The following is a 12852-nucleotide window of genomic DNA, read 5'->3' on the forward strand; positions in this document are numbered from 1 at the left end:
CAATCACACTGGAATTATTCCCAATGTTTTTAGATGAACTAGCTAAACACCAGAAAATTATGTTTTTACTTTTTCTACAAACAATGCATTCCAGTGCTTAAATTTCCTACACCGTAATGCTTTTTCTAAAGTCTAAAACTAGTTAAATTGGTTTGACTTCTGAATATGATATCGGATGACTTGCTCAGATTTGAAGTCTGCAACATTTGCACAATTTATAGAATCTCAGTGGAAAAAGCTGTGATTCCAACATATTGCCTGTTCCCAGTTCCCAAACCAGGCTTACTTTTCTGAGGGAGTGATGGTTGCTGCCTCCTATCATAACTTTCCTGCCTTATCAGGCTGACAAGAATGCACAGCCTAGCTGGAGTCCCAACAGCAAACACCCGAAGACTGCTTTTCACTGCAAAGTTAACCACAGTTAAAACCTGGGGACTGAGACTCATTTGTGGTTCATGCACACACATTCTTTCAACATGAGCTGGCTATCCTATCAAGTGGGGACAAGGTTAAAGGATTACTAACTGCTAATAAAATTCCTCTACAAATTGCATGATGATTAGTGCCCTCAGTATTTCCCCACTGTCCTGTGTGTCAGACACATTTCCCCCAGGAAAAGAAGTGATTTCTGAAACTTTCTAAACCAGTGGAGGTGATCTCTGATGTTTTTGTGTCCCTATCTTTCCACAACTACATAGAGAACAAAGGAGACAAGGCTCCCAAACAGTGTTTTCCTTTGCAATCACTCTTATTCAAATTGTGATAACATGTGGGGAGTAACTCAAGGACAGAAAACTTCAGTGAATATCGGGACATGCAAACAGTACTTTTTAAATTCTTACAGTTTTGTCTGAATAACTTTTCATTGGAAAAGGGCTGCTGTTCTACTAAATTTCATGCTTATATTGTATATTATTCAAATATTGGAAACCCGTAAAGAAATGGTTAGAAATATGTAACAAACAAACCAATATAATTTTTAAAAGTTTTGCATTTTCTGACAATTTTTCTCCAGTCTGCTTTTTTGAAGTAGCTCTTCTTGCTTTTTTTCTTTTTTTTTCCTTTTCCCTTTTTAGACCCTGTGCCTATGGAGTATTTCAGGAAAAAATTATTTACATTTGTGAAAACAAAAGAACCACATTATATACTTTGTGACTGATGATTTGCAGCGTGTGGACCCCAAAAGAGGACAGAAAACACAGGAGAACAGATGGGATTGCCTTGGAATTTTCGAGGCACATAGACCCTCAGACATAAAATGCATAGAATAGAGCATTCTTGCAAATATCCACTAAGCCAGTGTAGAGAGGATAGGACAGGTAATTTGATCTTCTGCTAAGTGGAATGGTCATTTTAAGAATGACCCTGAAGTCCATCAGACAAAGGGCTGACATCCTTTCACTAATTTGCATATTTATTTAGCCTACTGACTAGGCTGGCAAGGCAAACGCTGAACAACTTCAATCATATCCCACTAGCATTTTCATCTAAAATGTTACAACTCTGAACATATTCTTGCCTCTTCCCCTCTATCTTTCAAATGAAATAACCTTTACAAGTAAGCTAGTATTATACAACCTTTTTTTGTCTCTGAGGAATCTAATAGAAGTGTTAACATTAAAAAAAGATTTTTTATTAATACATGAATAGTAACAATCAGCTAGACTAGTTACAATAACTTAATTCAAAGTTATATAACTGTGCCAGAATGTAACTATTCTTATAAAGCAGTGCCTTTCTAACCCCTTGCCAAGGATATTTAATTTGATGTCCAAGTTTTCTTGCCTATGGGAAAACCATTTTCCATTTTAGCTGCTAGCAACAAGTATAAGTGAATATGCTGTAAATAACGCTACTTTGAACTTTTGGGTCCCATTATACACACAAGTTATCTCCTCTGAAAAGGCATCATATAAACATGCCAAATTATTCAACCCTATGAAAAATGTTTTTCATCTGAATTATAAGTTAAAACTTTTTCTGACTTTAGAGAAACTGGAACTTGAAAAGATAAAAACTTAAAGCTTGATTTTTCTTTGCCCAGAGCATATGTTATATAAACACAAATCCCCAAAAGGTGCCAAGAATTGTCCCTCTGTTTTTCTAAATGATCATGTGTGCAGTCTAGCTGAAAAGACTCATCGATTATGTCTACATAAACAACAAAAGCCCTTAGAAAAAATATCTAGATCAAAAGCCTGTCAAACACTGAACAGGAAAGAGAAATCCTGCTTTAAACATGGCCTCTTTCAAGTCTGAATTCAATCCCATGAAGTAAAAACAAAGGATTTCATAATGAAAGGTATTTAAAATTACTTTATTTTTGGAACTTAACCAGGGATTCTTTTTTCCTATATGTTAACCTTTGTCTTTCTTACATTGGGACAGAATTCTGCAAAATGTGCCTTACAGTTTTAAATAAATGCAGAAACTGTTTAGTCACAGTCCACTGTGTTCACAATACACATTTCCAATTATTTTCATTAAAATGCAACAATGATATTTTTACTGACATGGGTTTTTTCTCCTTTTGTCAACCACCTGGCAATATCCACTGTTAACATGGGAACACAGCAAAGTTCTTAATGGATGAGATGCATTTCCTTTTCTTTTTTTTCTCCCCCCCGCCCCCCCCCCCCTTTTCCTCACTTCCTAAAATACAGACACATAGTCAAGAAAGGAAATCGCGTATCCTTGCAAAAACAGAACAGATTACTATATAGCTTATATATAATTATGCTCTGGAAGTCATAGTCAGAAATCATAAAATAAGCTGAAGTATAGGGTTAGATACTTCTAAAAGTATGGTTTCTAAAAGAAGTGAAAGAAATTTAACAGATATATGTCTGATGAAATATAATCCTCATGTTTGATTTCCTACTCTGTTATTAAGGTTAATATGCAAACATATGGCATGATTTACCATATACCATTAGTGATCTCTTTCAGACCAACTTGTGGTTTGATTGTCCCCTATCTACATATATAAGTAATAGTATAAACCTAACGTGAAACACTTGCTACATGTTTAATCATGCCACTAATGTAAGATTTGTGTGTCATGTACATAATCAGAATCCAGTTTTAAAGCAGTTCATACCTACTGTTGCTGGAGACAACATCCTGTTTGCCAGGTTTGGCTAATAGACATTTGTCTTAGAAAACATCAGTTCACATTTGATTGTTCAAAATGGTGGGTTTGCTCAATTTATTCACTGTAATTGAGAGTCCTATAGCATGGATCAGTGTATATTAGAACAAATGTACTCCACTTCTTATAATGTTTGGATAGGTGGTCATCTTGGATATTCTGACCAAGAAGAGATCAATGCATATCTGACTGGCCTCTCAAACATAATGCACATTCAGTTAATAATGATTTCTATATACGGTAGCTCATTAACACAGCTCTAGGCTAACAAATTACTGACAGCTCCATTGAATTGGCACTAGAAACTGACTTTTCACATAACTAACCTGTTCAGGAGACAACAGGTCTGTCTTCTATTACAAAATGCAATATCAAAGCAGAAGGAGCAGCAAAGTGGTCAAGAAAGTTAAAATTACATTGGTGTACTCATCAAGCTATTGTCACCCTGACACATTGAATTCTAACTTGTATCAAAAAGTGAATTGGTCAATACAGAGTATACTCTTTCAGAGTAGTATTTCAAGACATGGTCTGATATATCACTAGTGAAAAATTAAGTTATCCATACCTCCTATAGTCTTGCAAAAGAAGGGTCTAGTAAAGCATTGAAAGCAGTCTTTTCATTTTTAAAGCGTTTTCCTTCTAGCACTCTGGATGCCAGTTCATCATGGATATTTCTAATATATTTTCTCTTGCAGTGTTTTCCACTAATCACATCCAAATATTTCATATGAATTTGCCTTATATCTGGAAAACTTTTAACTACTTTTGCTATGCTTACTCCATGTTTTTGGCGCATAAAAAAGAATTATCTCTTTGGAAAGAAGTTAATGAAACAGATCCAGCTTCAATAATTTTTCAAGGAACAAAGGTTGTAAAATTGTTTTCTACTGGAATGTTGAACTTATCAGAAGATCACACACTCAAGCCAATAGCATTTGTCTTTGCTGTCATGCAAAAGAGAGTGAGTCACCTACAGTATAACAGAATCATTTTGCAAATCTTTCAGAACTGTGTGGCATCTGATTAAACTAATCCACATCTTTCTATGATGCCAAAATAAACAGTCCCTTTCCCACAATGTATAAACATTGTTCCCATAACTTTCCTTTGAAATGTCATGAAAAGGTTAAGTGACGTTTCATTATTTACCTTGACTAATGAATTGCTCCATGCTGTCTTTGAAAGGCTGGAGGTGCTCTTCTAGTGATAGCTGATAAACTTTTGCTGCTTCTGTCTCACATACTGAAATTGAAGTAACAGATTAGTTCAGGATGACACATCATAGCGTGGATCTGCATACTGTAATAAAAGACACACTTAAGTTAATGCATAGCCAATGAAACCGCTGGAATATGTGCCTCAAACACCACTTCAAGTACAAGCAGTTAAGTTCCCAGTCTAATGTTTTTCACCAAAATATACAGATAACTTGTGGACAGTGTGTTAATTTAAATGAGCAGTAGCAAAAATTAACAAAAGTATTCAATTGTTTTGAAGGAGAAAGACAAATTTAAGGGGCTAAAAAGTATGGGAACAAAATCACAAACTCAGATCCCAGGCCATGTTGACATACGTGGCCCCGGGTGACAGTGCCTGAATCAAAACAAAGTTCAGATGCAAAACCTGCTGCAAATAGTTGGAAGGACCTTAATTTAGTAAGTAAAGCCAGATGAGGGCTTGACACCTGATAAAACCACAGACATAGTGAAGTGTCTTGCATTGTTCAAAAGTAATAGTGCAAAATGATTAAAGTGAAAGATTATAAGAGTATAGTTATCATGGCTTGAACTCTGTGTGAGACCTTGGAGAAGGACAGCTTGGTTCTTATTGCACTAGAGACCAGGACAGAGTAGCTGGAGCCTGAAGCAGCCCTGACACAGATTATTCATTGGTAAGGTGGTACCATCATGCTTCCACCAACTATCCCAGTTAATTTAGTTTGGGGCAACAGAAGACTTGACACTACTACTTCAGGAGAATGTTAAGCTCTGATTTCTATTATAGGGGAAATCTCTTTAGGCTGTGATAAGTTCCCATCATTCAACAGAAATGAATCCTGCTTGATTCTGCCTCAAATTCCCAGTAAAAGTGCACACATTCAAAAAATGTGTTTTCCTTGTTTACTCTCTAGGGTTTCTTTTGGCAAAACAGGATTATTAATATGTCTTTAAATACAGAAGACTGGTTAGACATTTAAAAAAAGATTTTGAAGCAGCAGAATGTACTATCATAATTATCTCCTGTAAATATAAATGATATCTAGAATTGCATCAATCCAAATATCTACAGATGAGAGTTGTAGTCTGCTTTTGAAGACTGGAAACAAAAGGTAGTAGCTTTACATGTATCACCATTATATGCTCTAAAAATGTCGTTCTGTAATATTTGAAAGGGTTTCAGGGGGAAATAAAAAAATAAAAAAAATCAGTTGTCATCTTGTTCTTACTTCAGCAAGCATGCATTTATATTCTGGTAAATAATACCAGTCTCTAGTTTACAGCAAGAAACTAATGACATATCCAAAAGAGCATAGTAGAGCAATTAAAGATAATATAATTAGAGGCAAAGATCCAAAGTTTCATTAGTTTTGGCAAAGGCTGGTCAGCCAACCCACTACAGATCTGTATCTTGTCATTCAAGCTAGGCTGCCAAGTAGGTAAATATATATGACAGTAGTTATATCACTCTTTGTATTCTGTTAGCTGTATAATTTGATTCTCATCTGGTGCTACTCATCTGGTCTGCTATATCTGGAGCAAATCTTTGGAGAATGCAGCTTTAGATCTCATAGACACTGGTTAATCATTTTTTCTCATAGTTGTGAATATACCAAAGACAATTAGAGATACCAGTTTTTAAAATGCACATATACAGAAGAACAGACTGACTCAAATAATTGGTAACTCCACACAAGTGGAGTAAAGCCAGGGTGACAATAAAAATTTCACTGTTTGGGTTTTTGTTTGGCTGGTTGTTTGGTTTTGGGGGGTTTTGTTGTTTTTGTTTTTGTTTTTAAGCTTAGAGCAAAATAGAAATAAATACCAGCAGATTTTTAGGGGGTGAAAATTAACATGAATATATTTAATTAAACAGGTAACCCTGCTTATGAAGCAGTATTTAAAAAAACAACAAAAAACCCCCCAAAAAACAAAAAACCCCCCAAACTAAAAAACACCATGAATATAGTCACATGGAGACACCTGTAATTTTTAAATAAATGTTAGTTGACACATCTGAAATAGGGGAGGGGATCCAAATGGCCATGAATTTTCTTACAGTGTATGATAGACAAAAATAGAGAAGCTACATACTATTCTGCAAAGACAGACATTCTGATGGTGACATATAGAATTTCTATTATTCTTTTCTCCTCTTCAGAAATAAGTAGCAAAGCTGAAAGATACTATAGAACCTACCGTAACATTTAATATCACCAAAATTCCATACCTTTTTCCAGAATATGGATTACATATTCTTCACAGAAGTATAACATTATACTCTGTTGAATTAATGTCTGCAGCTCACGATGAACTCCTGATCTCTCAGCTGATTTGAGAGAAATATAGATCTTAAGATATATGCCCACCAACAATCTTAGCCTATACCCATGCCAACAGCCTGAAGCAGTCCCTTTTCAAAGTCTATAAGGAAATGCAGGGTTATACTATCCTTTATATTCAACTTGCTGTGGAAAAGAAAAACATGTAATATTGTCAGAATGAAATGTCTGTTCTTTAACCATTCAAATACTGGAAGCTCTTCCATGGTTGATTTGTTTGTGCATGTATATGGGGTGGGGGAAAGGGAGTGCAGTTAATGATAGCTTTGTTTCTCCAGTTTTTGGTGGAGGTTTTTTTGTTTGTTCCCCCCCTCCTCCTGTTAAAAGACTAAAATCAGTGTTATTCAGAATAACAACAGTCCTGGTCCATTTTTGACCCTATTTCTGAATTGCAAATGATGTCTAAGTCATTTAAAATCCAAAAGAAAAACACAGGAAAAAATCCCTTTTTCTTGCTTTATAGAAAGTAAGATATCATATGTAGCATCCAACCTTTAAAAATAGGCCAAATTCTGTCATTATTACCATACTAATATCAGTATTATGATTCTTAAAACAAACTGGTTCATTGGATGCTTTCTTCATTGAAGAATTAACAGGCCTGTAAGCTCTTCCTAAGTTTCCCAGTTCTCCAGAGCACCAAGACCTGGTGCACCAGACCTGGTGCTCTGGTGTCCCTACACAACCTGTCAGATATAACACCCATTTATCATGTTCTGTTTGTCACAAGACTATAAAACCCCACTATTTGGATTAGATATTGTTATTCCTCACTGTAACTGAAGAAATTAAGGTGCTGATCTTATGAAAAGAACACAAAACACTAGACGGTTACCAGTATTTCTACCCAAGGGAAAGAGTAAGATACTGAATCAAGGTTTGTGTCAGAAGAGTATTTAATAACTTCTAAGCAATGTGGAGATGAAACATACCAAAACACCAACCCCAAAAAACCCTAAACACCAAAAAGTATGTGAGAATACCAAGTCTTCTATATTTAATATTTTTTTCTCAGCTTCATACTGAAACACATTTCTCTCCATGAAGCAGCCCAGCTAAACTTCCCAGATATCAAAGGAATAGGTTGGCAAAGGGGATCTGCTGTGATGAGTTTGTAAAAGTTTTGTCTCTTTTTTGATAACAGACTCAAAACTTGCTCACAGGCATCCCTGTTCTCACAGGCTTAGTTATTCTCTCACCTTGGGAGATGTGTACACAACTGAAAAACTTAGACAAAGCTAGCATATTCCTATGCTCAGTTCACTTTAAGCAGATTTTAAGTTTTCTTATAATGAAAGAATTGAAAGGTATTCAAGGCACCACACATGAGAGTCCTGTAGGCAGTCACAAAAGCCAAGCACTAGGTAGAAGCTTATCTGACAACATGGATTTGCCCAAACAGGAATAAAGAAAGGTAAAAACTTCTTCATATTGCTTTGCAGCAAGGAGGTGGTTTCAGTTCCCTGTAGTCCCAAATACCCAGTCCTCATGCACTGATCTTATAACTTCCAAAGATCTCAAATCCTAAGCAGAAGTTGGCATAGGCAGACACCTCTTCTCCAACCCTCTAAATCAATTTTAACATATAAGCAATATCGCAAAAATGAGAAAGACTAATAGTCCCTCTAATTTCATCTCCTCTCTAACATCATATGCTGCAGAGGACTGTATGAGATTTTCCAGAGAAGCAATACAAATGGATTCTTGTTGGGAGGGCCTTCTAAATTTTGGGCAATTCAAACTGGTAGCTTTTTGCCCATACATACCCAGATCTCTCAAATGCTCCTGATCTGGAAATTGATGTGAAAAATCTGTGTTCAAAACCAGTTTAGAGATTTAAAGAAACTGCAATTCCAGCTGTATCCAGTATCTCAAGAATCTCATCTCATTCTCTATTTCTATGGTAAAATACAATTAATTGCCATTTTTCAAGCTACTGTGTTAGCTTGCTCATCCTACTTTATTTTAATTTTAGGTCAATATACTAAAACTATACAAAGCTTCACAACAGCCAATATTGATTAAGAGACATCTATACAGAAAAAGAAGAGTCACAAAACATTCTGTGCATTGTACTAACACTTTCAGTAAGCAATTCTGGTAAGTGATCTAAAATGCACCCAGTCTCATTATCAAAAATAGTTGCTTTACTTTTTTAAAAGGGAGAAAAAAAATGTTTTCAAGATGCAGAATATTTTTTTAATACATGTTTTCCATCTAGTTCTGTTAGATACTAAATTTTAGCACTTGGAAGCACAAATCTCTTCTAATCCTAAATGATGTCTTTTTGAACAAAATGTGTGAGCAGATGATCTGCTGCTTGTCAGGCTTCCTGTACTGTCTTTGGTCAGGATAATAGTGGGCAGCATGATTTTTCTTGCAACACACTCAAACCTAAAAACAACCCCAAAAAGCAACCCCTCCCCCAAACCAACAACGACAACAAAAAAAACAACCCACCAGAAAACCCAATAAGAAAGCAAGCAGAACTGTGAATTATCTTGGGTGAGTAATTAACAGGTCCATTAGGTTGTTTTGGTTAACCACTTCTGAAACCACATACTTATCTATAGAAGTTCTATAGAATTTAGGTGTTTTTTCAAGACTGTTTAGGGTACTTGAGAGCACACATTGCACTGAGATTTGATAGATTACTTGTTTTTAAGTCTTTAAGGAAGTTTTGAAATTATGTCCTTAATTTTCAGAGGTTCTGAGTACTCAGACTCCCACAGGAGATCTGCCTGTGTCCTACTTGCCTGAAAAGTATATCCCAGCATAACCACTGCTTTCACAGCTCCCTCAGTGCTTTCTGGATTCCTTATAACTGCAACCTGTGACTTTAAAAGAAAGCTTAGACTTTACCTAAAGGAAACAATACTGGCCTCATCAAAAGACAAACTGATGAACTCGGCCACAAGTACAGAAAGAGCTCTTAATTTTCTTTTATTTATTTTTTTTGGAATTGTAAAGACTTATACTAAGAACTGCTGAGTCTTCAAGGGCTTCCATAGACAGCTCCTTGTTTGGAGTTTTAAGGACAGTAAAATATGACTCACAGATTGACTGAAAGCCTGGCTTTAGTTTACATCTGGTTTAGGTTTAGGAGTCTGCATGCTGCATAGCTGCAGCAATTAACCCTTTCAGTGATGGCGGAAAAAACAGCTAGAATTTGTGGATGCACAGCTGTTAATGAGTAGGCAAAAGTAAAGACTTAATTTGGTTAAAACAATAGCTATTTCTGTAAAGGTAGACTGTAGAGAGAACTGTAGGATTGACCAAAACTGCTAATGTTGCTATATTATTTTGTTAATAGTTACCCTGAGAGATTTGGCATTTTATTATAAAAGACGGAAGGCATCTTTTCATCAGAATATGGATCTATGGATTATATAAGAAAAACCAAAAATCTATTTCTTAATTATGAAAAAATCTTCACTCCCATTTATATCAAAACTACTGACAGAGAATAACAGAAACACAGACACTTCAAAGTATCTTAAAACAGAAAGTTTTTGATGTGGCAATGAATTCAAACTCTCCAAGAACACAATTTTTTCTCCGTTTCAGTTCTCTGTCCTCCAGCTTCCTACCTTCTCTTGAAACAACTTGGAATACCAGTGTAGAAGCACATCTAAAAAAATATTAGTTTTTTGAGAAACCTCTTAGGATGGACTTCATTTCATCAAACTTTAGCTATTTAAAAGATAGGTCCCCAGACTAGACTCAGGACCTTTCCTCAGCACTCAATTTTAGGAGAGGACAATCAATTTTAGGACAGAAATCCCTTCCTTTTCTGTCATCTGTAGCAGGACCCTAAATGGCTTAGGCTGCTTAACTTTGTTAATTGAAGTTGAAATAAATACCACTCCTGTTCCTGATCAAGAAGTGGTGCCAAAATGTTGCCACAGTCTTAGCCCTATAATCAGAACTGTGATGGAAACAGAGCGTCTTGTGAATAAGAAAAGATACGAGGACACATGCGTGTGAGAGAGAGGGGATGCCGTGCAAATAGAATGGTGCATCTTTTTTATTTTAGCCTGCAAAAGTTAATATTGCCTATGAAAGAACTAGCAGTGGATGCAATCTTATTTTGCAAAGTAATCCATGCACCCCAGACACAGAGTTGGCCACGAAGAGGAAAATTCCATCTCAAACTACAGCTCGACTGCACTCTTAGGGTTGGGGCCTCTTTGTAGTTGTTAGGGGTAACCATTACTGAGGCAAGAGGAACGATTTGTCAAAAGCTAAATAGTTATAACTATGTGAGAAAGATATGGTAAGGGGTCAAAGCATAACATGCCTACTACTGCCCCATCTCTCTCAGTCCCACATTGACACCACCCCAAATACAACTTTTAAACGTCTTTCTGTTGCACAATATGGTACTTCCAATGCTCTGATTTACACAGCAGGTATTAAACCCAAGAGCACATACCAGCTCTACAACCATCAGATCCAAGCTGAATAGATAATTTTAGGTGCCTGTAAGAAGCACAGAAAAATAGGGAACGTGTATTTTTCCAAGTTACTGTGGGGCTTTTCTTAGAACATACTTTTTAAAATACCAAGTGTTCTGCAAATGCCTAACACTTTATAAACATCCTCAGTCACATTTATTCCAAATCAGAGAGATGTACTGGGCCACACAGCCTACTTCGTATCAATGGAGACTTTTCAAGGAGTTGTAAACACTCACAGTAGGAAAAGAAAGCATCTCTACAAAAATAATATTTAATTATCATAATTACTATTTGTAATCAGTTTTCAATCAAAGATATTAAATATGACAACATTATGACATATAAACAAGTCCTGCTTCAACCCGATTTTATAGCAGTCTGCATTATATGGTATTATTCATGTCTTCAAAATTCTACTAGTCAGATTTATTTTCCGCCTGACACTGTTTCTAATTCCCTTTTAGCTGAGCTTCAGTGAAAGTGTTGCAATAAGTGACAACTGATGAATTATTTTTTGATTTGCAAGAATAAACTTACTATTGTAAAGCTAAAATGTTAATGTGTAGCCAAAGAACAGCTTCTAAACAGTTTTTACTTCCCTTAAATGCTTCACAAATATCGTAACTCTCACTGCCATTTTAGTGTCCTAGTGCTTTTCTAAACTAAATACGTCTTGAAGAATTTCATGGGCTACAAATCCCACATTTTCCTAAACCACAATTGTACCTCCAGCAAGTGTCAGAGCAGACAGGGTTAAAACATTAATTGATTCAAAACACCATTTCCCCACATCTTTCTGCCCCACCTCTAGCATTCTGAAGTGTCTAGAAAAATATACTGATAATAATAGATACACAACACAGGTCCTAATCAGTGAGAGTCACGCACTGCTCTTGTGACCCTGGATGCTCCGTTTTCTTTACATGGTGAGTTGATTTAAGTCATGTGGCAAGTGCTAAAGTTTCTTCCGTGGAATGACATAGGAACAGAAGTCATTCCTTGGCATGACTGCATCAAGGAACCTTGCTGACAGCCAGGAGAGATCAAAAGCAGATCAAGTTGCTTAACAAACTATATGTCACTGAAGTCAAAAAGGCTAAAGTGAGAATCCTGGAGAGCTGTGAAATCTGGGAGCAACAGATGGAGCCAAACTCCCTTGGTTTGTTAGTAAAAGGATCTACCTGTTCTTTGGTCTTCTATCTTAAAAAAATCCCCTAGTATATAAACTTTATCCCTGGGGTCTATATTATTTTAAAAAACAAAACCAAAACTGAACTATTTGCAAGTTTGATATTACATAATTAGTGTAGCTTCCACTATAATTTTAGCGGAGAATTATTTTTTTTTTTTAATTTAAAAAAAAAAAGTAAATTTCTGTCTTGTTAATCTTGGAACAGGCACACAGCATGCTTTCTGAAAGTCTTTTGGACTTATACTTTTAATCTGAAATCTTAGAAGAGACTTTCTTTTCTAGCATTTACAAACTGCAAGGCATACACAGTTCATAAAAACTTTAAAACGGACAAGAGCCTCCACAGTCAAAAGGGAAGAAAGCATACAAGTTTGAACATCATGAGTGCTTTTTCTTTTTAAGCAATCAGCCTAACAACTCATTTAATACAAACATAAGCCCAAGCTCAGAACTGTGAAAGAGCATGACAATGAAATTATTTTACAGA

General features: G+C 35.8%; 1 protein-coding gene across 2 annotated transcripts in view; it reads right to left on the reverse strand.

The window, feature by feature from the left end:
* FMN2 (formin 2) overlaps positions 1–12852 on the reverse strand; it is a 164867-nt gene that overhangs the window by 44742 nt on the left and 107273 nt on the right. For both annotated transcript variants that reach the window (XM_052805703.1, XM_052805704.1), the window contains one exon: positions 4304–4396. In XM_052805703.1, the coding sequence (XP_052661663.1) occupies positions 4304–4396 (93 nt within the window). The remainder of the gene's footprint in view (positions 1–4303; positions 4397–12852) is intronic.

Source organism: Harpia harpyja, chromosome 13 (genome assembly GCF_026419915.1).
Source record: "Harpia harpyja isolate bHarHar1 chromosome 13, bHarHar1 primary haplotype, whole genome shotgun sequence".
NCBI classification, from domain to species: domain Eukaryota; kingdom Metazoa; phylum Chordata; class Aves; order Accipitriformes; family Accipitridae; genus Harpia; species Harpia harpyja.